This window comes from Penicillium rubens (genome assembly GCF_028828025.1).
Source record: "Penicillium rubens strain IBT 27055 chromosome Unknown utg000004l_segment0_segment0, whole genome shotgun sequence".
In the NCBI taxonomy this organism is placed as follows: Eukaryota; Fungi; Ascomycota; class Eurotiomycetes; order Eurotiales; family Aspergillaceae; genus Penicillium; species Penicillium rubens.
Window position 1 is genome coordinate 1,493,561 of NW_026890602.1, and position 25,042 is coordinate 1,518,602.

General features: G+C 48.3%; 8 protein-coding genes across 8 annotated transcripts; 3 read left to right on the forward strand and 5 right to left on the reverse strand.

The window, feature by feature from the left end:
- Positions 1 to 186: 186 nt before the first annotated feature.
- On the reverse strand, positions 187 to 2,190 carry N7525_010530 (exonuclease V; the record flags this gene model as incomplete). Its single annotated transcript, XM_002561483.1, has 2 exons — positions 187 to 1,622; positions 1,752 to 2,190. The coding sequence occupies 2 exons, from the start codon at positions 2,188 to 2,190 to the stop codon at positions 187 to 189; spliced, it is 1,875 nt and encodes a 624-aa protein (XP_002561529.1).
- A 345-nt stretch (positions 2,191 to 2,535) lies between these two features.
- On the reverse strand, positions 2,536 to 3,679 carry N7525_010531 (Mpv17/PMP22 family protein; the record flags this gene model as incomplete). Its single annotated transcript, XM_002561482.1, has 2 exons — positions 2,536 to 2,968; positions 3,090 to 3,679. The coding sequence occupies 2 exons, from the start codon at positions 3,677 to 3,679 to the stop codon at positions 2,536 to 2,538; spliced, it is 1,023 nt and encodes a 340-aa protein (XP_002561528.1).
- Positions 3,680 to 4,227: 548 nt separating this feature from the next.
- Positions 4,228 to 6,130, reverse strand: N7525_010532 (MFS transporter; the record flags this gene model as incomplete). The annotated part of the gene is made up of 2 exons (XM_002561481.1): positions 4,228 to 5,679; positions 5,765 to 6,130. 2 exons carry the CDS (start codon positions 6,128 to 6,130, stop codon positions 4,228 to 4,230), a joined length of 1,818 nt encoding a protein of 605 aa, XP_002561527.1.
- A 3,004-nt stretch (positions 6,131 to 9,134) lies between these two features.
- On the reverse strand, positions 9,135 to 10,064 carry hhtA (histone H3). The gene is made up of 3 exons (XM_002561480.2): positions 9,986 to 10,064; positions 9,746 to 9,853; positions 9,135 to 9,671 (listed from the first exon to the last, which is right to left on the reverse strand). Exons 1-3 carry the CDS (start codon positions 10,008 to 10,010, stop codon positions 9,394 to 9,396), a joined length of 411 nt encoding a protein of 136 aa, XP_002561526.1. The 5' UTR covers positions 10,011 to 10,064; the 3' UTR covers positions 9,135 to 9,393.
- Positions 10,065 to 10,759: 695 nt separating this feature from the next.
- N7525_010534 (histone H4) lies at positions 10,760 to 11,191 on the forward strand (the record flags this gene model as incomplete). Its single annotated transcript, XM_061215127.1, has 3 exons — positions 10,760 to 10,769; positions 10,835 to 11,110; positions 11,166 to 11,191. The coding sequence occupies 3 exons, from the start codon at positions 10,760 to 10,762 to the stop codon at positions 11,189 to 11,191; spliced, it is 312 nt and encodes a 103-aa protein (XP_061067639.1).
- Positions 11,192 to 13,073: 1,882 nt separating this feature from the next.
- N7525_010535 (BTB/POZ domain-containing protein) lies at positions 13,074 to 14,544 on the forward strand (the record flags this gene model as incomplete). The annotated part of the gene is made up of 4 exons (XM_061215128.1): positions 13,074 to 13,138; positions 13,188 to 13,314; positions 13,379 to 13,927; positions 14,443 to 14,544. 4 exons carry the CDS (start codon positions 13,074 to 13,076, stop codon positions 14,542 to 14,544), a joined length of 843 nt encoding a protein of 280 aa, XP_061067640.1.
- Positions 14,545 to 19,008: 4,464 nt separating this feature from the next.
- On the forward strand, positions 19,009 to 21,148 carry N7525_010536 (stress-regulated transcription factor RPN4; the record flags this gene model as incomplete). Its single annotated transcript, XM_002561476.2, has 2 exons — positions 19,009 to 20,959; positions 21,019 to 21,148. 2 exons carry the CDS (start codon positions 19,009 to 19,011, stop codon positions 21,078 to 21,080), a joined length of 2,013 nt encoding a protein of 670 aa, XP_002561522.2. The 3' UTR covers positions 21,081 to 21,148.
- A 2,169-nt stretch (positions 21,149 to 23,317) lies between these two features.
- N7525_010537 (uncharacterized protein) lies at positions 23,318 to 25,042 on the reverse strand (the record flags this gene model as incomplete). The annotated part of the gene is made up of 1 exon (XM_061215129.1): positions 23,318 to 25,042. One exon carries the CDS (start codon positions 25,040 to 25,042, stop codon positions 23,318 to 23,320), a length of 1,725 nt encoding a protein of 574 aa, XP_061067641.1.

The following is a 25,042-nucleotide window of genomic DNA, read 5'->3' on the forward strand; positions in this document are numbered from 1 at the left end:
TCTTTCCAATATCATGGCTATCATATGCAATTAGTGCGATGTCCGGGCTTGATCTCCAAGCCGTGTATCCAAATGACCTTGACAGGCACAACAGATGTAGTAAAAGGGCATGCTCAAAGGGGACCAACTTCATATTCTTACACTCGCTGAATTCATTTAATGTAACTCAGACTCAACCAAAACAAATCATATATCCGCAATGGGCCCAGCTCTTCGACCTCCACCCCGTCTCGCGTAAGCCATCTCACGCTCCTCGCGCCAGGAGCATTCATCACGGAACTCGCAGATCCGACATTTCCACGCGTCCATGATATCCACCCCGCGAGGATCTCGCTTGCCGCGCCACCAAGTCATCTGGTCACTGAGGTAGGAGGTGAGGGATGTCGGATCGAAGAGGAAAGATCGGCTTCCGATAAGCTGTCTCTCTTGGTCTTCGTTGGCGGCAGACGAGAGATATCTAGCTGTGAGCACCGGGGAGAGGAGGGTTGAGTATTCTTCCAAAAGCTCTGGCTGGGAAGTTGAAGGGATAGATGGTGCGATAGATCGCGTGTCGGAGGAATTTTCGGGAAGGAATGTGAGACGGAGTTGTTGTATCATGAGTCTCCAAAGACGGGAAAGGTTGTTGTGTGTTAGGAGCATGCCGGTTGAGTCCTGGCTAGCAGTAGGAGGACCCTCGTTCTGTTCGGACTCTTGGGAAGAGAGAGCGTCGAAGAATTGGTCGTTCAGGCCGCCAACCTCCGAGACGAAAGCGTTCGTGAACGGTTTCTCGGCGTCGAAGTCGTAACGAGCGGCGAGGAGGTCAATAGTGACATCGTCGCTCGTGATCAGCCGGTTGAGCATATGGTAGTAGAGTTGCAGCTGAAGAAGAGTAGGCCGAAACCCTGTGCTTTTGACACTCGGAAGTGATCGGTTACCCTTCGTCTTCACATCTGTCAAATAAATCCGGGGCAGATTATAGACCTCCGCAGGGAGTTCCTGCTCAACGTGCCCAGTTTCCTCATCTCCATTCTGTCCAAGGTCAGAAAGCTTCATTCCGCCTTGCGAAGAAGAAAGCAAAAAGTCCGATAAGGACATCTGATACTCCGGCAGCGCAGCGCGCGACGCTACAACATCTGCATAGTACCCAGCGGCAGTAGCCTCAAGCTCCGAATCAGGACACTCATAGGACAACTGATCAATAATGCCATTGACAAATTCCCCATCGACAACGCCCCAAACCTCAAGCTCACGCGTAACGCCATACTCGCGCAGCATGCGCAGTCCCTGAATAACATTCCATATCCTAAGGCCCCACGCGTCCTCTTTAGTCGTGATTTCCACGGGGACTGTAGTGTAGATCTCGTCCTCGAGCGTTTTGTGCATGGAGCTTCCCTTTTTCATAGCAGCAGTCCTCTTCTTCCGCCCATGTTTCGTCAACGTGAACCAGTACTGCAACTCGCACCAAGCCGGCGAGACCAGATCAGTCACCGAGAACGCTTTGTTGGGTGCTTGCCGGAACCGTTCAACGGGGGATCGAGTATCGAGCGCGGCCTCCGCGGGATCCTGCTTTGTCCATTCGAGCGCGCGCGCTGCGTTGCGCTCGCGTTCTATTTCTCGGCCCTCGGTTGAATTAGAGTGTTCGACTAAACGCTTCGAAGAAGATGTCGTCAGCTCAAGTCAAATTGGATGTAATGGGTTCAATAGATCTCTTGGGAAAGTGTGGATGATCAACCGCAACGGGGAGGGGGAAAGGTAAAAACGAATAAGCATACCAGACGGGCTGTGCCTGTTGTTGTTACCAGCGCGCGGATTTGACCTCCCCATTGCACTCGCACTCGCACCCCATCTAACCGTCTGACCTGGTCGAGGCTGCAACTGCCGCCATAGCGAACGAGGCCCTTCCCGGCCCAACACCTTAGGCAGCCGGACGCTAGGTGGCTCAACGCCATCCTCGATGTCTGCAACGAGTGCGTCTAGAGCTGCCGGTTGCAATGACTCGAGATCGGCGATTTCTGGGGATTTTGGTGCGGTGATGGGTTCGACCGGGGTTGGGGTCGAGATCGAAGTTGGTGTCGAGATCGAAGTGGCGTCGGCGTCGGTCGCGTGTTCCGCGACGGCTTTGTTCAGCAACTCGTTTAACAGATCCTCTTCATCTGGGGTGAAGTCGGATCCGTAGTCTGACTCATCCTCATTTCTCTCTGGGCAGGACATGCCTGCGACTGGAGGGGATCATCGGGTTGATGTTCGGGTGCGTCATTCCAATGTGCCTTAAGGTGAGGAGTAGTCGTGAGAATCCGGTTGTTCTTACTGGCTGGCCATCACATACTGGATAATTGTAGAAATATTGAATATTACATAGAATCAGAATCATAGAATCATAGAAATTTGCTGCAAATTAGCAAAAGAGAAGTCTATTGGTCTAAGTAATTGCTCTTGGTATCCCATGCATCGCTTTGAAACAGAAAAAGAAACATCCCCAGCCAATATTCGGCAGGGTTCTATAAATCTATACATCCAATCGCCTCAACTGTCCCTTTAAGTCTACGTCTCATGCATTCAAGCAGTCCCAGCTGATATCATATTCCCCCCGGAAACAGCATGCAATGCGCCAACACTCATCCCCTCTGCCGCAGCAAGCGCCTCAGCAGCCGCAACCTCCTTAGCAGCCTTCTGATTCAACCAGCTCAAATAGGTCTGCCAGCCAACCGCAATGCACCCAGAGAAGACGTTCCGGAACTGCGCCGGCACATACATAAAGCTGAACGCAGTAACAGCCGGCCAGAGCTTGACGCTGTTTTGGATGCTAACGGGAAGAGCCTTCTTCAACCGCTCCCACGTTTCGTCGAGCGTCGCACCAGCAAGAAGAGAGTGCATACCAAAGAAGTACGTGTTGAATACGGGAGTAAAGCACGTCTGCTGCACAACAACCTTGGTCAAAATCGACAGGAACTTGCTCGGATAGTTGAAATGGTTTCCGAGGAACATGAACCTAAGAGCGGGTTATATCAGTTAACATGTACATACGCAAACAGATATCCCCGACACGGTAACAATAGGTAGAGACCATTTGCCGTCTGTCGCACAACCAAACCGCACATCACAGAACATACCAGTTATAAGACGGAATACTCGACCCAGCACCAACACACAAATGCCGCAGCGTCCTAAGCGGATCATAACCCGCGCTCACAGTGCCCCCATCCCCCTGAACCGCAACGCCATCTCCCGAATCTGATTTCGCAGGCGCAGGAACCTCAGAAGGGAACAGCATCTGCGCGCTCAGATCCCCACACAGGTAGATAACGATCGCGCTCCAGAACTGCGTCGTGTACGGCTTTTGCTCCTGCACGCGCGCATACCATCTTCCTACCTTCCCCACCGGACCGGCCTTTATCACCTCGCGGAATCCGCGACTTCGCACGGGTGTGGTCGTTGCTCCGGCTGCCGCTGTAGCGGGGGTTGTGTCTGGCAGCCGCGGTGGAGGTGAGGTTTTTGAATGGTGCGAATGGGATGAGTGTGCAGGTGTGGCATTTCTGTCGCCGGGTGTCTTCCCTGCGGAGAAGTCGGAGTTGTATCGGCGTTGTGGGCGTGCTTGGCGCAATACCTGGGGTTGGGATCTGGGGGTTATCGGTCGGCGGAGGGTGGAGGTTGAAGATGAGGTCGAGGCCCTGGATAAGAGGCCATTTCGGAGGGGGTTCATGTCCAAGACCACATATATTATTTACAAAGTGAGGATAGTCCAATATTGAAAGTGAAAGTAGAAAAAGTTGTCGGGAATGACAAAACAGTGAGCTTTGAAATCCGACCTCGGGGATTGTGGCGATAAGGGCCGAAAAGCGGGTGAAATTCCGAGGCAAGGGCCGGATGCAGGTTCCGATTAGGGTTGGTTTATTGTAAAGATTTACTATATTCATAGAAGGCATACATGGAAGGGGTGTTGTAAGATGGACATTTCAATTGATATTTCTATAAAATCAAACCCAACTCCGGCTCGATACAATGCATCCCATAAAAACATTAGTCGGATGAGGTTGCCCTCAGTATGTATGGATGATATGAACGGGTATCAAAATAAAAACAAATATAACACGCAAAAATGGTACTTTTTGTGACATGAGGGGGAAAGAGGAAGAGGAAGAGGTCAATAGAAACTACGATTAGAGTGACACAGGCATGTACAGGTATGACAATGCCCGGACAAGAGATGGTAAGGTGAGAGGGGATATAAACAAGCTGCTCAGCAGCCGTCTATTTGAAAGAGTCACGAGTGTGGACACGGTCAATGTCGTAAGGGTTTCCTTCATAGGTAACCGAGCGAGCCAACGAGCCAGCAGTGCGAGTGGAAGCGACAGAGTGCGCACGGCTGCGAATGCGCTCCGTAGAAGGGAGTTCCTCAACACCGTCCTGGGACTCGCTGGAGAGCGAGCCTTCGGGTGCAGGAGCCTCTGTGCGGTCGTATTCCACTTTCTCCTCTTCCGCCGGCGCTGTAGTGACCTGTTCCTGGAGCTTGCGCATGAACGCATCGGACTGGGCGGCGAACTTGCAACGGGTGCGGATCGCGGGACCGTACTTGTAGAACAAGAATGGGAATGGCACGCAGGCGAGCGCTAGGAAAGCCGGGATCGACGATGCCCAGTGGATCCCCAGGTTCTGATACATGTAGGTGGTGAAGAGAGGGAAAGCGGCACCGAAGAGGGAACGGATGACGGAGTTGGCAGCTAGCACGGAGGCAGCGAAGATGGTGTAGGAGTCAATGAGATAGTTCATGATGCTGAGGAAGACAAGAACCATTCCGAAGCCAAAGGGGACGCCAGCTGCAATGCTGACCATGAAGTGGATGGAGGGATAGTTGGTCCATGCGAACCAGAATAGACCGATTGGGATTGCCACGGATGCGACGAGGCAGGGCGGGAGGCGTGCCTCAGGCGGTGCGAAGCCATTATGTTCATCGGTTACCTCGATATAGCGCTTGTTGTCCCAGAGCGAGTAGGCGACGGCAATCAACATGCCGATCATGATACCGAGGAAGGCGAGGCCACCAACACCCTGGTTCCAGCCGCGGGACTGCTGGTAGACAATAGGGAAAGCGGCAAACATCATATACAAGGTACCGTAAACAATAGCCATGTAGAGAGATAGCAAGAACACAATAGGCTCCTGGAACAAAAGAACCCAAGGGCGGGAGAGTGACAGTTTGAACGACTCCTTGAGAGAAACCTTGCCTTGGTCGATTTCAAGCTTACTCCGGTAGACCTTGCCCGACAGCTTTGAGAGCCTCTCCGCACGGCGGCGGAGAAGCACGGGCGCATAGGTCTCGGGGATCGTTAGAGAGCCTATAATCCAAACCGTACCAGCAAAGACGGCAAGGAAACCCATGACCCATTGCCAGCCACCGTCACTCATACCAATGAATCCACCAGCGATGGGGCCAATGATAGGTCCGAGGAAAGGTGCAGCGGCGAACAAACTCATGGCAACACCTCGCTGCTTAGCGGGAAACATATCCGCAATGACACCACCTGCGTTGGTCAAAGGCGAAGATCCAAAGGAGCCGGCGAAGAACCGAAGGATGATTATAGACCAGGCATTCTGAGAACCTGCGACACCGGCATTGAAAGCTGTGAGGGCGGCATAGGTGGTAATGAACAGGACTTGGCGACCAAACAGCTCACTCAGTGGGGCCCAGAGCAATGGTCCGATCTATACCCAAGAAAATAACGTCAGTATGCATGTCAAGCAGATTGCGCAAGCTCGGGAGCCAATGACTGGAGAGTGGAGGACTTACGGCGAAACCGAGAACGAAAAGTGAAACGCCAAGAGTGGCAAGCTCTTGTCCGATGTTAAACTGCATCATAATCTCTTGAATACCGCCGGTATAGGCAGATGACACTAGTGAAACAGCCAATGTTGCGATGGCTACAATCATAGTAAAAGTCCATTTCTTCACCTCGCTGAAGTTCATGGGATTGCGAGGGTCATCGGGGATCCATGTTACTGCAAAAGGGTCCTCGTCTGTTCCTGAACCGGGGTATGGGTGATCAATGATCTCTTGCGTGACGACGCCCTGATCAAAGACCAAGCGCCAGAACGGGATTTTCGTTGGGGCAGAGGGCTCAATCTTGTCGATCTGAGGCTCTGAGTCAGCTGCCATGGTGGGCAGGTAGTGAATTAAGGTTGTGGTATATAGGTCTCGACAGTATTGGAGGTCTTGGAGGTCGGGTATGTGTCTAAGGTCAAAAGGAGGGGTGAAGCTTTGCGGGGGGAAAGATCAATGCCGAGGGAAACCAGTGGATTGGAGATGGGCCTCTAGTTATATACAAAAGGGGGGGGTTGTAGGATTATGAATACGATATATGCAGATAAAGTACGGATAAGTGGAATCCGGTTCTCAGGGAATAGGTGGGCCCCGGACCCGGACAAGATATTTTTGAATCAAAATCTGACATCTGGGCCCTTTATATAATTTTTATACACTTTAGTATAAAGATTTCATACATTTCATACTGATTTATGTCAGTCCACTTCGGTGATATAAAGGCCATACGTAGTACAAAGATGCATACCCTAGGTACTCCGATGCAGACTCAGATGCAGCCCTGGAAGTAAAAGTGCTCTTATCTGTTTGCAGCCACGTTGTTATGCCACGTGATTTATGAACGTTTTATGTTGAGCTCTTCGGGTACGCGGCATCGATCTGATTGGTCAACTGGGCTGCAAGTTACAACATCCCAGAGGTCCTAGCGTTTCTGTTCTAGTCTATTCTAGAGATTAATTTCGTTCTCTTCCTTCTGCTCCGTGCTCCGTGCACAACATATAAATAACGTACAAACAAAATTAATAAGCCAATGTGCACACATGGACATCGGGCCGTGCATAACCTTCGGAGCCCACATTTGGACGTTCCGCATGGGACTCGGTACCTTGCCGAAACTACCGAAGCTTCAACAAATCTAAACTTCCCTGGATCGGGCAGCTTAAGGGTAATCTCCGGTGCACGTACAAAAATGGGGTTTATGATTCTTATGACCGGCGAACTCCGTGCACATACTTCGTACCAACCCGTGGATGTTGTGATTGATTATTAAATCCTCGAGATCAGGCTTATGCATGGTGGAGCTACTAACTATGTACAATATGTATAACTAAATATTCTAGTATTTTCTAATTCAGCCCCGGGTTGAGTACCTAGGTCGGCAATGAGGATGCTATTTCCGACGCTAACGCGTAATTTGCTTATCTCGTACATTTCAAATATCTTTGAAATCTGACCCAGGCTAGGCACCAGCGCTGTGCTTCGCTCCATCGATTGTTGTGTTGGTCGAGTTCACCTGGGGGCCATCAGGCCACCCATGGGCTAATATCTGCCATATTATTAGACACGTGCGGACTCGAAAGAGAAAAGGGATGAAAAATAAAGGCATAATCAAAGACATCTCCTGGGCCCAAGGTTCTAATTCCAGTTAGGAATCAGTTATATGCATGGATGTGTCTTTTAAAAATATGTATATATTAGGCTATAAAAGGCTATATCTCCAGGGTTCAGCCAAGGTTCGGCAATACTGGGTAAAACTACACGCGGGTGGCTTGCAGAAAAAATCAGTTCAAGGAGAAGCCGAAAGCGAAGCCACCCATTCTACGGAGTACGGGAGCTAGAATTTTCTACGCTCCCTTGGCGCCTTCCTTTTTTGCCTCAGGCCAGGTAATGTGGATCCCAACTGGGAATAGATACATTTGCATCCAGATTATATAGTCTTGATCTTGGTACTCAAGAGGGTTATACGTGTCAATTCATATCAGTAGACGTCTCTCGGCTTCGGCTACTTGGTTCTCTCATTTTAAAGATTTTCTAGTCATATTGGTAGTAAGATCAAAGAAACAAAACACGCGTTCAAGTCACTTTGTCCCCACTAAAAGCTGCATGACAGCTGGGGGCACTTAAACGGCCATCTAGCATGTGGTTCAGCCTTGCAAGTAGAGCCTTGCAAGTAGAGAACGATTTAAACACCGCACCAAATAAATCACCTACGTAAGAATCAATACACGCAATTTCAGACTGTCAAATACATCGTACTGGAAACGCGCTCGAGTTGTCTATCATTTACATACTAGGGCTGATACCAGCACCGACAAATGTGTTCATCTGACCGTGCTCCCTATTTTGTTCTCCGTTCGAAGACTGGTCACACGTAGAAATCCAGATTTATTGGGGGATATTCCTCGTAGTCCGAAGAGCAATGAGTCATTCTGATGTTCGCCCATGGACCCTACAGTGCCTATGGCGTGTTATGGCTCATTATGACTCAGTCCAAGTCCAGTTCGCGGATTTTATTTGGAGTCAAGTGCTTGTGTGGCGACCGGATTCGATTATGGGGTCTGGTCGGGGCTTTTGTATGGCGAGTATGAAACTAGTCGGATACCCGAGTTCAGGTTGCGTGCTGTTTAACTCCTTTCGTTTTCACTGCTTGGTTCACATTGTATTGCACAATTTGATTGGAGACTCCCAGGCTCCATCAGCCCAGCTAATTGTTAGGTCGGAGTTAAGTAACGGTGAAGTCATAGTCAAGTTTCAGACGAGTCACATTGAATGCACATGTATGTGCTTTTGCATGGTCAAGTCCCAGTACAAGGCGGTGGCCCACGTTCTTTTGGCTGTTTTTTCCAGGTGGGCAAGAATTATTTCAAGCTCAATGTCCAATGTCTGTTTGTTGCTGCCTAATTATAGAAGTCTCGTACATGTATGTACTAAAATGTTTGTCTCTTGTTGCGCAAGGAAACCTTCCGGGAAAGTTCGGGGTGTAATCGAACCACTTGTATTCATATTGGCTTGGAAATTATCATGTGCATATATAGGCTATTCAGTTGCCGTAGGCTAAATCAGTTCCGTCTCATTCTGCTTAGGCAGTGTTGTTGAGTGTTGGCAGTATAGCCCTGAAGGGATGGGTCACCAGTTTGGATGGGGTATCGCCAGAGCTTGCGACCGTCGCCTGACATAGGGCCGCGAGAACACAAAATCCCAAACAGAAGGCAGAAGACCGCCCCAAGTCCAAGCGAACCAATAACTACAGAAGGCGCGTCAATTGCAAATATTTACAGAATTAAAGATTACCGTTTACAAGGAAGAAAAGAAGTGATGAATCATAGAAGACTGCATTATAGCGTCTTGTCATGAGATGATGCGCGCTAAGGCATCATGTTAAAAAGGGAGCCCCCGTAATGTACATGCCCATGACTGACCCATCAATCGATGGTGAGCAGTAGCATCGATAAAAAAGCAAATTGCGAAGCAACCCGGTGCCGAAACCCATTGATATTTGAAAGCAAACCCATCATGTATCGCCAGTAGTCATGATAAAAAGATAAAAACAAAACCCCATGATCGCCTTTCAGAAAACCAGCTCGTTGAAAATAGAGAAATTACGAGCGCTCGCCACGGAGACGGCGGGCCAACTGGATGTCCTTGGACTGGATGGTGACACGCTTGGCGTGGATGGCGCACAGGTTGGTGTCCTCGAAGAGAGAGACGAGGTAAGCCTCAACGGACTCCTGGAGAGCACCGATGGCAGAGGACTGGAAGCGGAGGTCGGACTTGAAGTCCTGGGCGATCTCACGGACCAGACGCTGGAAGGGGAGCTTGCGGATCAGGAGCTCAGTGGACTTCTGGTAGCGACGGATCTCACGGAGAGCGACGGTACCTGGAGATGGACTGTTAGAGATGGTTCCCGGGTATACTTGATGGACGTCTTGTTCGACATGAGCTAGAACTTACCGGGCTTGTAGCGGTGGGGCTTCTTGACACCTCCGGTAGAGGGAGCGGCCTTGCGGGCGGCCTTGGAAGCAAGCTGCTTACGGGGAGCCTTGCCACCAGTGGACTTACCTGTTTGAGACAGTCAGTAAATTGTTTCTTATGAACGCGTCACCAAATCCTTGCCTCAAGGCCATCTGACTAATCAGAAGGCGACAGCGAGGTAGAAAGGGTGAATAAAATATGATAAAAAGAGATACTTACGGGCAGTCTGCTTGGTACGAGCCATCTTTGATGATAAACTTGATGAAAAGTGGTTTTTGTTGATGAAAGAGTTGGTTGGCGGAGGATGGATGTAAAAGGGAAGAGAGAGGTGGGTGGGGGAAGAGTATTTGTAGGAGCCGGGAGGGGGGGAATTGATCTGGAAGGGAGCCACGAATCAGGGGAAGTAAGCCGATCTGGATCAGTCAGGAAAATCTGCGCGTAGGACTGGGGACTGCGTAGCGTGTAGCCCAAAGACTGAATTGCGGTGAGCTCTGATTCGCTGAGCTGGATCAAAGTGCTGGTACTGCCAACTAAGCGAGCTTTAGACCAATGAGAATGCAGGATCAAGGAGTATAGAATGCCAAACCCTTGAATTCTTGATCTTGCACCCAACCTCCTTTGGATAGACAATCAATGCATTCTGAAGTATTTGGCACCCTTTGGAATGTATAATTGTTCCATTTCTTTTGTAGATTTACATTGTTGGTGGTGGATTATAGTAGGATCAAAGATGGGCCACGGCAAAGTCGGCGTGCCAACTCTGGGGTCTCCCGGTAGATCAAGGTTGGTCTGTGATCCCGCTCTCTCATTGGTGGACGCAATCCCTAGCGCGTGATTTCCCAATCCTCGCAGATTCCCGTATCATACAAATATCCTCTGTCTGCTTCCGTTTCCTTTCCCTCTTTTTCCATCAATTCCAACGACAACCTCTCAACTACCAACTCCACATCTCCTCTTCTACAACCCTCCTTTTTCTTTTAATCCATATTAAATATGTCTGGCCGTAAGTTACTACCCCACACTTCCATTTCTTCAACAAGAAGCGCGTTCTAACGCGTCTTATTTCAGGCGGCAAGGGTGGAAAGGGTCTCGGCAAAGGTGGTGCCAAGCGTCACCGCAAGATTTTGCGTGACAACATTCAGGGTATTACCAAGCCCGCTATCCGTCGTCTCGCACGCCGTGGTGGTGTCAAGCGTATCTCCGCTATGATCTACGAAGAGACCCGTGGTGTCCTCAAGACCTTCCTCGAGGGTGTCATCCGTGATGCCGTTACCTACACTGAGCACGCCAAGCGCAAGACTGTCACTTCTCTTGACGTTGTCTACGCTCTCAAGCGCCAGGGCCGTAAGTTTTCACGCGTCTTACCATTCTTCAACGCGTCTCTAACCTTTCTCCGCAGGTACCCTCTACGGTTTCGGTGGCTAAATCATTTGTTCTTTTCTTTTCCGGGCTGGTTCACGGTACGACGGGACGTTGGGGTGTTCTCTGATTTATTTTACTACAACTGTCATGGGTCTCTGGGTTTGCTTTTCATAACACTCGATTACCAATATTGCGCGTCCATAGTGTGCGCTTCTGAGCTTTTCTGTATCATAGCGGCCTCCAAATTACGGCTGGCACCATGGACATGGTGGGATCGATCACTTAAGTGCGATCCGATACGAATACAATTAAAACTTGAAACAATTATGGCTCTTCGGTCTCGCTTGTAGTATACCTCGCGTCTTGTGTCTTAGCGTGTTGTTTATTTGCTTGGTTTGTGTTTTGGTGTTTGGTACTCTATTCTCGGCAGCTTGTGCTTGGTCATTTGACGTTTGCAGTTTTGAGTCTCCGTGGCTTGGGGTTGCTTGACGCGTTGTTTTGTCTGTCTAAGTAAGGCCTGTTTTGCCATGCTCAGCATCAGCCCACCATGAGTTATGGATCTTGATTAAACCTCTATTACAGATCCAGTGCTCCTACCTACGTATTTCTTAACCTCTCTAGATGGCTACTGTATTCCATCGTGTGCTATGCTACCGTTGGTTTCTTTGGTGCATCCATGACGTGTACGGGAGAGGATACACACATGCCTACGACAACCTCATCTTAATTTTCCATAGACCACCTTTAGTTATATGTAGTATGCTTGGATCCCCTCGTGAACTGGTCATTTGACCGAGGAGTTCAATCTGACTTGGGGTCTGTATTGTGTGGTTCGGGCTATATGTGGGCGGTACAGTACAAATATATATCGAACCTTATAGTAGGTATGGACCCCCTGTCAAGACGTGGAAAGACATAGAGCCCACATAGAATGCACAATCAATTACTAAACTACACCATCAATAGTATAAGTGCTCTACTTATAGCTGTACAGACCACACACTGTGGCGTGGTGTGCAAAGACCTGGAGATTCGCCACCCGCTTGGCGAAGTTGAACCCCCGAAAAGGGCAGTTCAACTTTACTTGGCGCTATAGAACATGATAAATCCCCACATGACAACGAACCGATAAAGCATGTATTTCAACTGGATTGCTGGAAATATGTCGAAAAGCCAGGGTTAAAATTATTATACCTCCTAAATACAATGAAAGTCCATTGTCAGATGAAGACCTAGTTGAACCCCCCAAAAAGGGAGTCCAACTTTCCTTGGCACTACAACTACAATTCCATCGTCCCGGAGACATGCCTGAGGCGCTCTTTCACACCACGACATAAAAAACAAAGATCCAAACAAATTGTGCTCACTCCGCTAGATAATAAATAATCAAAGCGAGGAAGGGTGGCAGCTGATTTCCCACGACCCCGGATAAGCTCTAAGACACCGACAAACAAACAGCAAATGCAGGCAGCAAACATCAACACGTATAATCCCAGGTACATGCGAGAGTACCTAACCACCGTTTACTATTTGCCGGTAAAGGCTATATGCATACGGATACCTAAGATAGCATTCAAGTTGGTCAAAATACCCGACCACTGCCTGGTAACCCGACGGCCCATTCACACCTAGCAATTTGAATCTGGATGAGAACAAAATTACGAGGAGCCCCAATGAATGACCCGAAGAAAACACACAGAGAACATTAAGGAAGACGGTGAGTCGTCTGAAACGAAGGCCTAGTGTAAGGCCGAAATGCAGGCAAACACCCCTGGACCTGCATGGATTCCCAGGGTTCAAGTCACCCGAAGGAGACAGGAGGGAACACATATGTACCTCTTTCCCCCCTCTTCCTCCACATCGTGATCATCTCCACCACCCGAGGTCATAATCCAAAAGAGAGCCAAGCATCAGCACCACCAAGCCTTGTCATAACTTTGTCACCATGAAGAAAAAGACACCATTAAGAAAAAGTAGACCGTTCAAAGAGCTTCTCAGGGGCCTAGCAAGGTACCGTGCTACCATGCGAGTGGTAGGAAAACCATTAACGATATCGCAGCATACACCTTGACCCCAAATACAGCGACCTTACCATTGTGTGTGGCGACAAAGAATACGCCGTGCACAAGTGCATAGTCTGCCCAAGATCGAAGTTCTTTGCCAAAGCTTGCGACAGTGGATTCGAGGTAAGAACCACATCGAGATGGCGGGAACAAGACCAAAAGCGTTGCACCGGCTAATCAAACACAGGAATCGGTCACGAACAGGGTTGTACTAGAAGAAAAGCCGGACCTAATCGAGCGGATGATTGAGTATCTCTACACACTGGACTACCACTTGAAAGTTCACCCCCCAGAAACAGAGCTTTCTGGACACCCAGATGGAGAAAACGCGGAGGATAGCCTGGAGGAGCTTGGTGACACAGACGAAGAGGCAGCGACCGCGTGCAATACACTGTCGCTTCATATCCTGATGTACTCGTTCGCCGACCGACTACTCATCCATGGGCTCAAGGCTCTCTCAAAGGACAAAGTTGAGAAAGAGCTAGCTTTGGTGCGGCTGGACTCAAGCACGTTCCCGCACATCATCTCTGGGATATACAGCTCGACACCTGAAAGCGACCGAGGTCTACGGGACCTCGCACTGCAAATGACAATGGATAATCTCGTGGCCCTGAGATCTGCAGCGGGAACTGGGGAGGAATCCGGACCCATGGCTTTTCCAGACTCATTGGCGAAATCCACACCACAATTTTCGTCCGATCTGGTTGTAGAAATGATGAACAGAACGGTAGCCAAGGTACTAACCCTGAAGAAAACCAGAAAGGCTGAAGCGAGACCTATATAAGAGAAGGGAGTTGGTATAATCCAAATTGCATTGGAAGCGAATTGTAACCGCAGTTAAACCGTATTTATGTAGGTGACCAAGCTCGGGTCAACTGCACAAAGAAAACCACAATCAGCCGCTGTACATGCTAGGAGGTGAGCAGAAAGCGACAAATCGAGACCAACAAGCTGGTATCAGACCAATGGAGACAATGCCTATGTAAAACCAAACCAGCGGCTCGATACCCCAGGCTGACTTGGCTGACGCTGTAACACCCGATTAACACCACAAAGACTGAACGAATCCATGTAAACATGAGCGCAAAGAAGGCCGGCATTGACAGGGTGAATTGAGACCGAGATAGAGGACATAGGATCACTCTGACCACAGCATTCGACTGACGGGGGTTTGAAGGTTCCGAAAACCCCATGCTGACCGTCAAACTGATATGGCCTTGCTGACCTCTGCATTGCTCGCCTCTAGTGAAGCCGATGAGATTTACTCTTCTCACTCCGTCCACCCTCGCCCGGCGAAATATCTGTCAATCTACCCGGCCCACTATTGCTGAATCCCCTCTACAGACAGCCTAGATGCTCCCTAGAAACGATTCCTGCTTGCCGAACGAGAAGACAGACTACGCTGTACGCCGAGAAACCTCCGAAAAGCGACACTACAAACAGTCGATGAATAAGTGGATTGGGGTCTGTTTGGGAAACATCCATGGGGCTGCTAAATACTGAAAATGAGCACGATGGAATCAGGCATGTTCATCCAGGGACCTCCGGGTTATGAGCCCGGCGCTCGTTCCCCTGAGCTAACATGCTGGAACGTTGTAAACCAGTATTGTCTTTGACTACATTAGCCAGAACAAATAAGGCAGATTTCATAGTGTCCATTTCATATAGAAAGATCGATCACTCTAAGTTTTACTTGAAGGGCCACATGTCACCACTGTAAGGCAATAAAGTAGTTTGTGATCATCTATTACCCTTCTCTGGTATACTGATATAACAGTCCCGGGAACTCATATATAAGAGCCCCATACTCTAAACCAGCGCCTCTAGGGATCCTTCTTTGGACGCCGAAATTTCCAGTATTTAGTTACCTTCTGCTGCCTGTTTAGGAAATGCTGATGCCTTGCAGGTTGCCGCCTCATATCAAGATGGCATCTTGCAGTGTCAACCTATAGGCTCATTGCTATCCGTGGCGTCCAGCTTAACATCGGTGCATAATCTCTCTATTGACTGTAGCTGAGAGAACCTCGATGTAACCACATATCCTTGTGTCACCAACAAATGTGGTACAGAAATGACTATATCTATCTGTGGGCACTGGCCTCATTCTCTATATTGTCAAATACATACGAGCCGAACTCCTATCTATTCCAAGGGCCAGCTACCTAGGACATTTTAAGGGTCTATCAAAAAGACTATCGCAAGAAATCGACTTGAAGGCTGGGTCATCGGGTGCTTGGTCATTGCTGGGCCCCTGGTTTCCAGTTCTATATAGTATAGGTATTAGGTACCAGCGAAAAGTATAATCATATTTATTCCAAGGTTGTGTACTATCAGAAACATGTGGCATTCTGGAATGCAGAGCTAGATCGTGTCTAGCTTCTGAAATTCTAGAATGCACGTGTACATAGATAACCGAGTAAGGAGTCTGCCATCCCTTGCTTCCATGAGCATAGCCACAACCCTTTTCTCAACAAAGCTCCTTGGAGCCTCCTTTCTAGATTTTGCTGACTCAAGATGACGAAGCACATAGTATTCCTACCTGGGTAGGCATACGCGGCTAGCCTTGAGGATCTATACCAGACACGTGATAGCCCTTTGAAGTTGCCAAGGTGTGAGTCAGAACAACCAGTCAGTACTCATGACCCCAAAATGACAAATATCGGGATAATCAATAATCAACTACGCTAAGATGTGTAAAGTGCCAAAAAAGAAAAAGAAAAATTTGTCTGAACACAGATTTGAAAGCAGGAGCATGGTCCTCCGACAATGTCGGCGGTGCCCGGAGGCCGGTATTCCGGAACGAAAATAGAAAGCTTCCAGAAGAATTCGAAGAGCAACGCTTTACTGAATGCAGGACTAGCGGCATGCACAAGCCACGGAAATTTCTTCTCGAACATACCAGAAATACCGAATACGATTACGTGCAGATCGTGGCTGCACTAAGTGTCCGTATGGTAACAGGTTAAACCGGCAAGTTGAACGGCGTAACGGCAGTACCGAGAAGTGGCTGTGCAGCCATAGCTGTGGCAGCCAATCATTTACATTGAAAATTTTTTCACTCTGCATTAGACTGTTACTAAATATGATCCTGCATGACCATCTCGCAGACCATCACTGAGAAACCCGGATTAAGGTGCTGACATATGTAGAATTTTTTCTTGGTCGGCATTGCATGCCGGTGAAAATTTTTTTCTCCGTGACTTTTTGAGTCCTTATGCAGGGGCCCTCTCTTGGTAATGAGCGACAGGATCAATGTCTACCCAATTGAAAAAGAGGATATGTACATTATAAACGAGGATGCCTTCGGTAGGCAAATCCGTCAATAGATCTACTATCCCACTATATCTAGGTGGGCCCTTGGATCTGGATACTTGGATCAGCTGAGGCTGGTTTGCCACTTCCCCGGACTCTGTAGGGGCCACGTTTTGGTGTACACTTAAGGAATTCGCCAAGATAGAAAGGGAGATTAGTCGGGAACTGGGCCAGACTGTTCGGTAAATACGGCAGACCCCGGACCCGAGTTGGCGTGTCCAGACCGAGAAAGTCACTTAGCCCCGAGAACGTGCCGGTCGGGTTTATCTTGCGCTAGTGGACTTCGAAGGGAAATCCCTAGAGACCACATGGCACCCCTTAGACTATTGTTGCTGCCTTATGTTTTTGCCTCCAAACAAGATATAAGCTGGAGAAGTCGGGTTTTGCCGATGTCGTTCGGTCTTTGGTCTGCAATCTGATACTCTGGAATCTAGTGTCTTAGCCATGTGCATATGCACGGTTGAAGGATGACAGCGCTAAAACAGAAAATTTCGAATGTAACCCGCAGTACAACATACATGGCATTCTTACCACGCTACTCATGGTGTTCCGCGTGCTACAAAGCCCGCGCTAACGATTTAGCTGATCTACAGGGATCCGAGAGCACTAGGAAAATATGAAAACACAAAATTCAACATTGATACTCCAATTTAATACTCCAATTTTCATTCCCAACACTTTTTGAGTCAAAAGGAAAAACATATGATTCACATGTGATCGAGTCAACGAATCATCGAACAATGCAGACCAGAAAATTAAGGCAATCAGCCCACAGTAAGGAGACCATGTGACCATGATGTTAGAGCCTTGCGCATGGGATTCTTGTGTAGCGTAACAATGATAAACCCAAATGGGCATTTCCCGCCGAGCCTATGCTAGAGCTAAGACCTGTAGAGACAAGCGCTTACACCTGGGACAAATGTAAGACATGGGAAGTATACGTCCGTGGACGAGAGCCCTTCGCTTAAGACAAAAAAAAAAATAAAATAAAATAAAGATAGAAAACCCGTGGTGACTCAAGATCTGGGATCAGCTGGTCATTAGATTTCTATATACAAACAAGATCCACGGAGCCGTGTCCAACTTCAGCTTATCATGCCATTAGATGTATGGTCAGCTGACTGTCGCGTCTGTCGAACTACGGCCGAGCGGAACCCGCCGATTGGCGCGTAGTGGGGAGACATCGCAAGACAATCCCAACACAATCGGAAGACAGTTGAGAGACAATTACTTCACAGCCACGATTCTAAGTATTCGAGTCATGGAATCCGAGTACCAAGAAATGAGAAGAATGTGGTCTGCACGTTGTAGGAATGAACGTTCTGACGGCCGAACCATTGGGCACCAGCCACATGGGTCCATCTCGATGTGGCTAGTGTGTCTACAAATAAAGTACTAACTGTGTCTGGACAAATAATTAATATGCACGGCCGAATACTCTTCGGGTGTCAATTATCCATTTCAAATGACTTCTGACTCACCGGAAATAGTACGGAGTACGGAGTAGATCAGGCCGAATCAATTCCCAACGGACCAAAATTTAGTATGCGAGATGGGGACAAAAACAAAACTAAGGTGTGGCTCAGCCCTAGGGATATCTCGGCATCTCCACCCCCATTTTCCTAATTTTGGCGCTGGTCACCCGAGTGCAAATCGAAGCTAGTTCTAGATTATGCGACGGAAATTTTTTCTCCCTTTTTAATTTTCTTCTCTAAGCGATGTACTGTAAACCTTGGCTGAATGTTTTGCCCGGAATTCTCATAAAGAAATTTTAAAAAAGCAATAATAATATTATTAATGTAGATCTTAAACAATTCCCATTGACGCCCAAAAAGCCCAATCATATAGAAATATAGGTATGGTGGATCCTTGTGGCTTTTTGTATATCCTGTAAGCCACAAACTTCACAAGGGAAAGAGTGAAAGAGATCCCCAGATCAGATCAGTGGGACTCGGTAAAAAATGGCGTATGTGGTGATACGAATCCAGTCCCAATTTGGACTAGCGTTGGAATTGGGTACAAAAATAAAAATAATAATTACGCCGATTACGCTAAATTGGTCAATACGGTAAATTCTTGTTCGGGGAGACCGAGCTAGTGAGGTCATCTAGTACAGAGCGCTCTTTATTAATTCACTCCTCCCGACCTCTTTCAACTTCATTACTCATAAAACACTCTGACTCTTGAGATCATCATATCAAGTAAGATTTGCTTTTCCTCCGGTCGAGTCATTCTCCAGAACCAAACTCACACCAACCACAGTCATCTCTATTAAAGTTCCAGCCCTCTGGTATTTCCATTCGATCAGCCTCCCGACGTTTCCAGACTCTTCGCTACTTGAAGCTTTGAACCAAAGTCTCAAATCCATATTTCTCCAAACCCACGGCCACAATTGATCAGGAAATCTTAATCGGATTTTGTCCCGCGGGTTCTATAAAAGCTCGCCTTTCCCCGGTGGCGAAACCTACCCACTTTCTCTGACGTCCCCAACACCGTGATAACATAATGCTTATGTACCCACGTAAGGGTCTCATCACCGATCCATACAACCCAGAGGACATCATCATACAAGACGACCAGTACCCACCTGATTTCTATTCCGAGAACGCCTTGCACTACGATCAATCTCGCTTGCAATCACCGTTCCAGTGCCACCCCAGTGTACAGCTCTCCCCGCCATCTTCCGCGCCTTCCTCGCCTACTTTCTCCTCTCCGACCTTCTCGACTTCTTGCCCGCAGACGTCTGACTATCAGTCTTTCGGGGCTCCTTCGATGACCCCGGCGCCTTCATATAACCCGTCGTACGACATTCAGGGTTCCAACTCATCGTCGCACTACTTGCCTCAACATCCTCAACATCCTCAGCAATATTATACGCCCATGCTGGTACAACAACCTCTCGCCAGTAACCAGGGTTGGGATAGCAACCTGCAGTTATTGAGCCCTGCGCGCATCCCATACCCCGGTGTGCAAAAGAGATCTTCACCCTCAGCGTCCTCGCGCTCAGCCCCCTCAGGGTTGCCAGCCAACAACTACCACCGCCGCTCCAACAGCGCCAACAAGCCGTTGCCCACCCCGGTGCAAACACCTCTTCAGAACTCATTCCTTGCGACTCCCTTCCAAAGTTTCGATCCCTCCTCTCAAGATGGTCAGAATGCCGAGGCCGAGTCTGCCATGAGAAAAGCGATCATGGACCAGCAGAAGCAGTCACCCCCGCAGCAACTGCAGAACGACTACTCGTTGGCTCCATCGGTGTCGACAATGAGCCATAACTCGCCGGTGACTCCGCAGACTACCCTCGACGAACTCGACGACGCATCCAAGTCGATGACCAATGGTGAGAATCGAATTCCTGATATTGATAGGTGGATGGACCAATACTTACGTTTCGACGCACCTCCAGAATACAACAGCGCCAATGGTGCTATGTCAATTGGAGTCCCCAAGCTGAACAGAACCATTTCCGATATATACCAAGACGAATTATATAACCCCACCATCATGGCAGCGCCCCAGATGTCCAAGCCGATGGGACAAAACCACCTCAACCCGCGCAATTTTATCGCCGATCGCCTACAGGCTGCTAGTCAAGGACACATGTCTGCTCGTTCGCAATCGCCTGCCAACAGACGGGGTCGCTCTCCTTTCCGCCCTTCTTCCCCGTTCGCTGGTGACATGGGCAACAACGCTCTCCAGCAACCCCAGATGGCTACCAGCATCCCTATGAACGGAATGAACATGGATCAGACCTCAAACACTGGAGATATTAAGACTATGTCCCCCAAGGATGCGGTCTTGGATTTCCATGAAAACGATGATGCCATGCCTCCTCTGTTCCCCCCGGGTCAGGCTGATTTCAACCTGGGCGATGCGCTTGGCTTGCGACGCGATAGTGGCTCGATGCGACCGATGGAAGCATTCCCTCAATATTCGGCACCCAGCATGGCCCAGCCACAATTCGCATTTACTGAACCTCAGATGCATCACCCTCAGAATAACCTCTTACCGCAGAGTACCGAGTTCCCGTCGCTCCCAACAGTGGAATCTACCGAGAGCTCGCCTCCAAGTCAAATGAATATGTCAATTACAGAGGGTATCCCTCGTCCTGCCAACACATCGTCGGATGCGGGCACCTACACTTGCACCTACCATAACTGCTCAGACCGCTTCGACACCCCCTCCAGACTCCAGCGACACAAGCGCGAGGCCCACCGGCAAACAACACCGGGCGGCCACCTTGTCAGCCGCGACACCTCGCTCCGCAACTCCCAGGCTGGTCCGCACAAGTGCGAACGCATCAACCCGTCTACAGGCAAAGCATGCAATTCCATCTTCTCCCGGCCCTACGATCTTACGCGGCATGAGCATACGATACACACCGCCGGGAAGCAGAAGGTGCGCTGTCATATCTGTAACGAGGACAAGACCTTCAGCCGAAACGATGCTCTGACAAGACGTAAGTTATCTCTTCTTTTACCCCTTAAGTTGATCATACACTAATTACATTAATTACAGACATGCGAGTGGTTCACCCTGAAATCGACTGGCCAGGCAAGCAGCGCAGGAGGAGAGACTGAGAGCGCCTTCCACGTCATAGTCACCGGATCGGCATGCCGAACGTCATAGGTGGACCCACTTGTGATCCACCAAAAATCTGGGGCTGCGTCATCATGACGATTCAGCTCCCTAATTCTCATGAACTCTCTGTATCACTATTCGGATTCCGATTTTGTTTATTATGTGTACGATTTTACGTTAATGATTTGATTTGCATGCGGTCCGCCCTTTTAGCATTGGTTGGTGTGTTTTTTCTTTTGGGCTATTTTCTGTCTATGCCTTTGGCCCCGGAAAAACAAACGGTTTTGGTGTTGTACATTTTTGGTTGTACATGGTGTTGCTGCATTTTTGACCCCAGTACAGTGTGTCGCTCTTGTACTATAGTACATTCCTCTTAAAAAAATGTATATTAGCTTTTGGATATGACATGAATTCATTTGGAAATGATCTATCACTCTCCACACTCCACACCCCACGATAATGATTACCTGGAAACGGGTGAAACACTGCACTCAAAACAATCGAGGGATGGTCTCGAAATCCTTCGCTCCCCACTTGCATCACACCCGCATCTTTACCCACTTGTATCAGCTATCTTGACTGTTCAGCGTCGATCTCTAAGTTCTATGTACAATGTATAGCAATATCATAGGTACTCCGTACATTTTCAGAATATTGAATATTGAACATTTTTTCATTGAATATACAATAATTGCAATTAATTAATATCTCTAGGATGAGTTCCGATTCGCGCTGAAAATATATTGTACTCCGTATTGCATCAACAATAGTCATTGCCTATAAATATCTTCAGATGTTGTACATGCCTTGTAACAAGCGAGTCGTGCAAGTATCCCATATGCCAAGAGTATGATCCCATCATTGCGTAGACACCAAGAAAGCCTTGAAACGAACCCGAGCTCATCCAAACTCTGGCCTGATAAGAAGCAATTTGGCTACCAGCATCCTGGTACCCGGTACTGGGATACTTTGGATGGAATCTGTGGGGATGTGGATTGGGATTGGACTGTCGACGTAGTTGTTTACAACAATGTACAAATCCAGCCCCCATATCAGGATTTCGTCCATGTCCATGTCCAACTAACGGAGTTGCTTATTTTGGTCTATGGTTTTTGGCACGTGGGGATTGATGCGCATGTGTCCCCGTTGTATCACCCTATCTTTACCAGCTACGTATGTTGCTGTCATTGTCTTTATTGTCAGCGTCATCAACAGCAACTAAGTCCTATTCAAGCTTTTGTATTTAGAAACTATATTGATCTGCAGGTCTGGGTTGGTATTTATCCTAAATTTACCATATACCGTACCAAACAAGCGACTGTAAATATACATATCTCCAATTGCACACCGTTAGAAGTGATAGGCAATAAATGATAGACAGGGTGTTATACATAGGTGGGTCTGTGGCTTAATGGTTGTGGGTCTTCAATACGCTCGTTGTATTGGAGTGGGGGCAGTCGAAAGGTGGAGTGGAAGGGTGGATGTGTGGCTGGGGAGGAACTTAATGAAGCTGTACGATGGTCATGGGAATCTGATCTGTCTTGTTATATGTGGCTTCTTTCAATTGCTTTCTTCTCTATTTCTAGTTGGTTCTTCGCGATGCCCTGTCAGTGCACTATCCCTTGCATGGTACCTTCGAGGGAATCACATGAGATGTAAAACGTGATGTGGTATGGTCACTCTATGCTTCGTACCGCCCGGCAATGTGAGAGCCATCACAACAAACAAACTACCAGCCACGGAATACCCCTAACGTATTATCTTTTCTTAAATTGGTACCTCTCCCTAGCTGACTTCAAAGGTAACACCATTTCAGACTTTAGTGGTCTTTTGCAGGATCTGTATTCTTGTCAAATTATTCAGTATATCTTGGGTAGGGTAATATAGTAAAGGACCTTAGGCTGGCGGCCTTAGTCTAAATCGCCAGCCTTGGAAGGCCGCAAGTGATTATAGCCAGCTAATATTTTAGCGACACCTTGCCGTTTAAGTAGATGTTTAAGTAGATTGAGCTGATAGCGGTTGGAATGTTCGGCATGCTCATTTACTCTACATGATGGCTGTCTATATCGCCCGTGCCAGAGTACTTTCCAGCCCTAACTTCAACCAACTTCAACTTACTTTTTCAACCATTGCAGATTAATCTTAGAGCTGTCTAAACTACTATTTCGGTATCGACATAATGTAAGTTGAGAGCCCATGATCCGAGAATAGAGCTGTGACCTGCGCGTGCACACACCTATTTCCTTGTAGGAATTGGCCTTTCCCCAGCCTCGTCCTGCCCGAGCTGGGCCCATCTTGCCAGCCATTCAATTCCCTCTGCGTGTAGATGCTCGTCGAATTTGTTAAGATGCCCAGGCGAGGACGCTTGATATCGGAAGCGGTGACTTTGCTCATAATGCGTTCGCAGCTTTGTTGGCTGTGAATATCGTTTGAAGTGCTCGCACTTAGGATATCTACAAAATAGTTCTCCCTTGTATACGATGTCTTTTTCCATGCCGTTAAGATTTTCAGGATTGAGTTCCAGACGTGGTAGATGTCTCGCGTGTCTCTCTGTTAGTTGGTAATAGGAAAGTATTCCGTTGTCTGAGCCCTTAGGCAGAGCCTCAGGGGGTAGGAACCGAACTTTGCTTCCTCCTCGACAACGCTTTAGTTTCTTTGCTGGGGGCTCTTGCTTGGCCAATGTCTGTTGGTCAGGAGGAGGAACCTGCAGGCCTGCCGAACACTCTCGAGCCACCGTGGTTCCCTCTTTGAGCAGACACGGTGTATCAATCACAATTTCACAGGCTAGGGTCTGTTTGGGCCGGTTTTGGGGGCAAGTCTCTTTGACATGTCGATCCCTATGGTCCTTCCGCGAGAATAGATACCCACAGAACTTACAGCGCAAATCCATTTCAGGATTCTCGTGTTTCTCGTGCTTGTGGTGCATGTGCCGGTTCAGGTCAACAGAGGTCGGGAATGGGATATTGCAGTCGCCACAGATGTGTTTTGATAAATTGCGAGATTCCGGTTGCTCGTTTCTGACGTTGGTCAGCGCACGCAACTCGGTCGATACGACAGAAATATCTTCTTTTATAAGAGGGATAGCGCTAAATCTCCGAATGAACAAAGCAGTCGAATCCTTGAGCGAAAAGTCGTTGTTCAGATCCTCTATATCAAACTCGATTTCACCTCTGAAGACCGAGCAGACCTGCGCGACATTGACTTCGAAGAATTTCTTTCGCTGCCAAATAGATTCCTGGGAGTAGATTCGAAGGGTAATGCGCTCTGCCCAGTGAGAAAAGAGGTTGTAGAAACTCATTCGATCAGTCGTTAACCCATCCCAGCCGTTGACAACTATGAGCAATTCCCCCTCATATTCTTCAACCTCATTGCGTAGGCTGGCAAAAAACGACGATACTTCTCCCGTTGGCCGCAACGGGGTATTTGATGACTGAACAAAAGTGAGAAAGCGACATTCGGATTGAATTTTGCCGTAAATTTTTTCATAGAAAAGCTTAGTCCATTCTAGACTCCAGAGAAGATAATCGTCTTTTTCCATGCGACTTCCACTAGATGATCGGGCCACAAGCGCAACTACTCGCTTTCTCGCTGGAATTTTGATGGCAACTTCCAGAAATTGGCTTCGAACTTGATCCATGGAAATAGCCTCCTTTGACTCCCAGTCCACATCGGGATACCACTGTTCCAAGTCGGGATGGGAATGAACTGCTTCAAGGAATTGCCAGTATTGAATGGTATTGGGTATGTCGGTATCCAATGACATCAAATGCGCGCGGGTGTGTTTGTATGCCTGGTTCCAGCGTTCAAGGAACTCTGTCGCCGTGAGATCAGGGTTGTACACGCAGCCAATCCACTTGCTCCATGCCATAGAATTTAGTTCTTCGCTGGCAAATCTGTTTGGACTTGGTTGTGTTTCATCCAGGCTGCGTGACGTCTGTTGTTTTGATTGATCGGGAGCCAT

Bases quoted from the DNA above. Each gene is read 5' to 3' on its own strand.
- hhtA (XM_002561480.2), bottom strand. From the start codon at position 10,010: ATGGCTCGTACCAAGCAGACTGCCC. The intron at 9,854-9,985 runs GTAAGTATCTCT...TGTCTCAAACAG, and splicing joins TCGTACCAAGCAGACTGCCC to GTAAGTCCACTGGTGGCAAG. The intron at 9,672-9,745 runs GTAAGTTCTAGC...GTCCATCTCCAG, and splicing joins GCCCCACCGCTACAAGCCCG to GTACCGTCGCTCTCCGTGAG.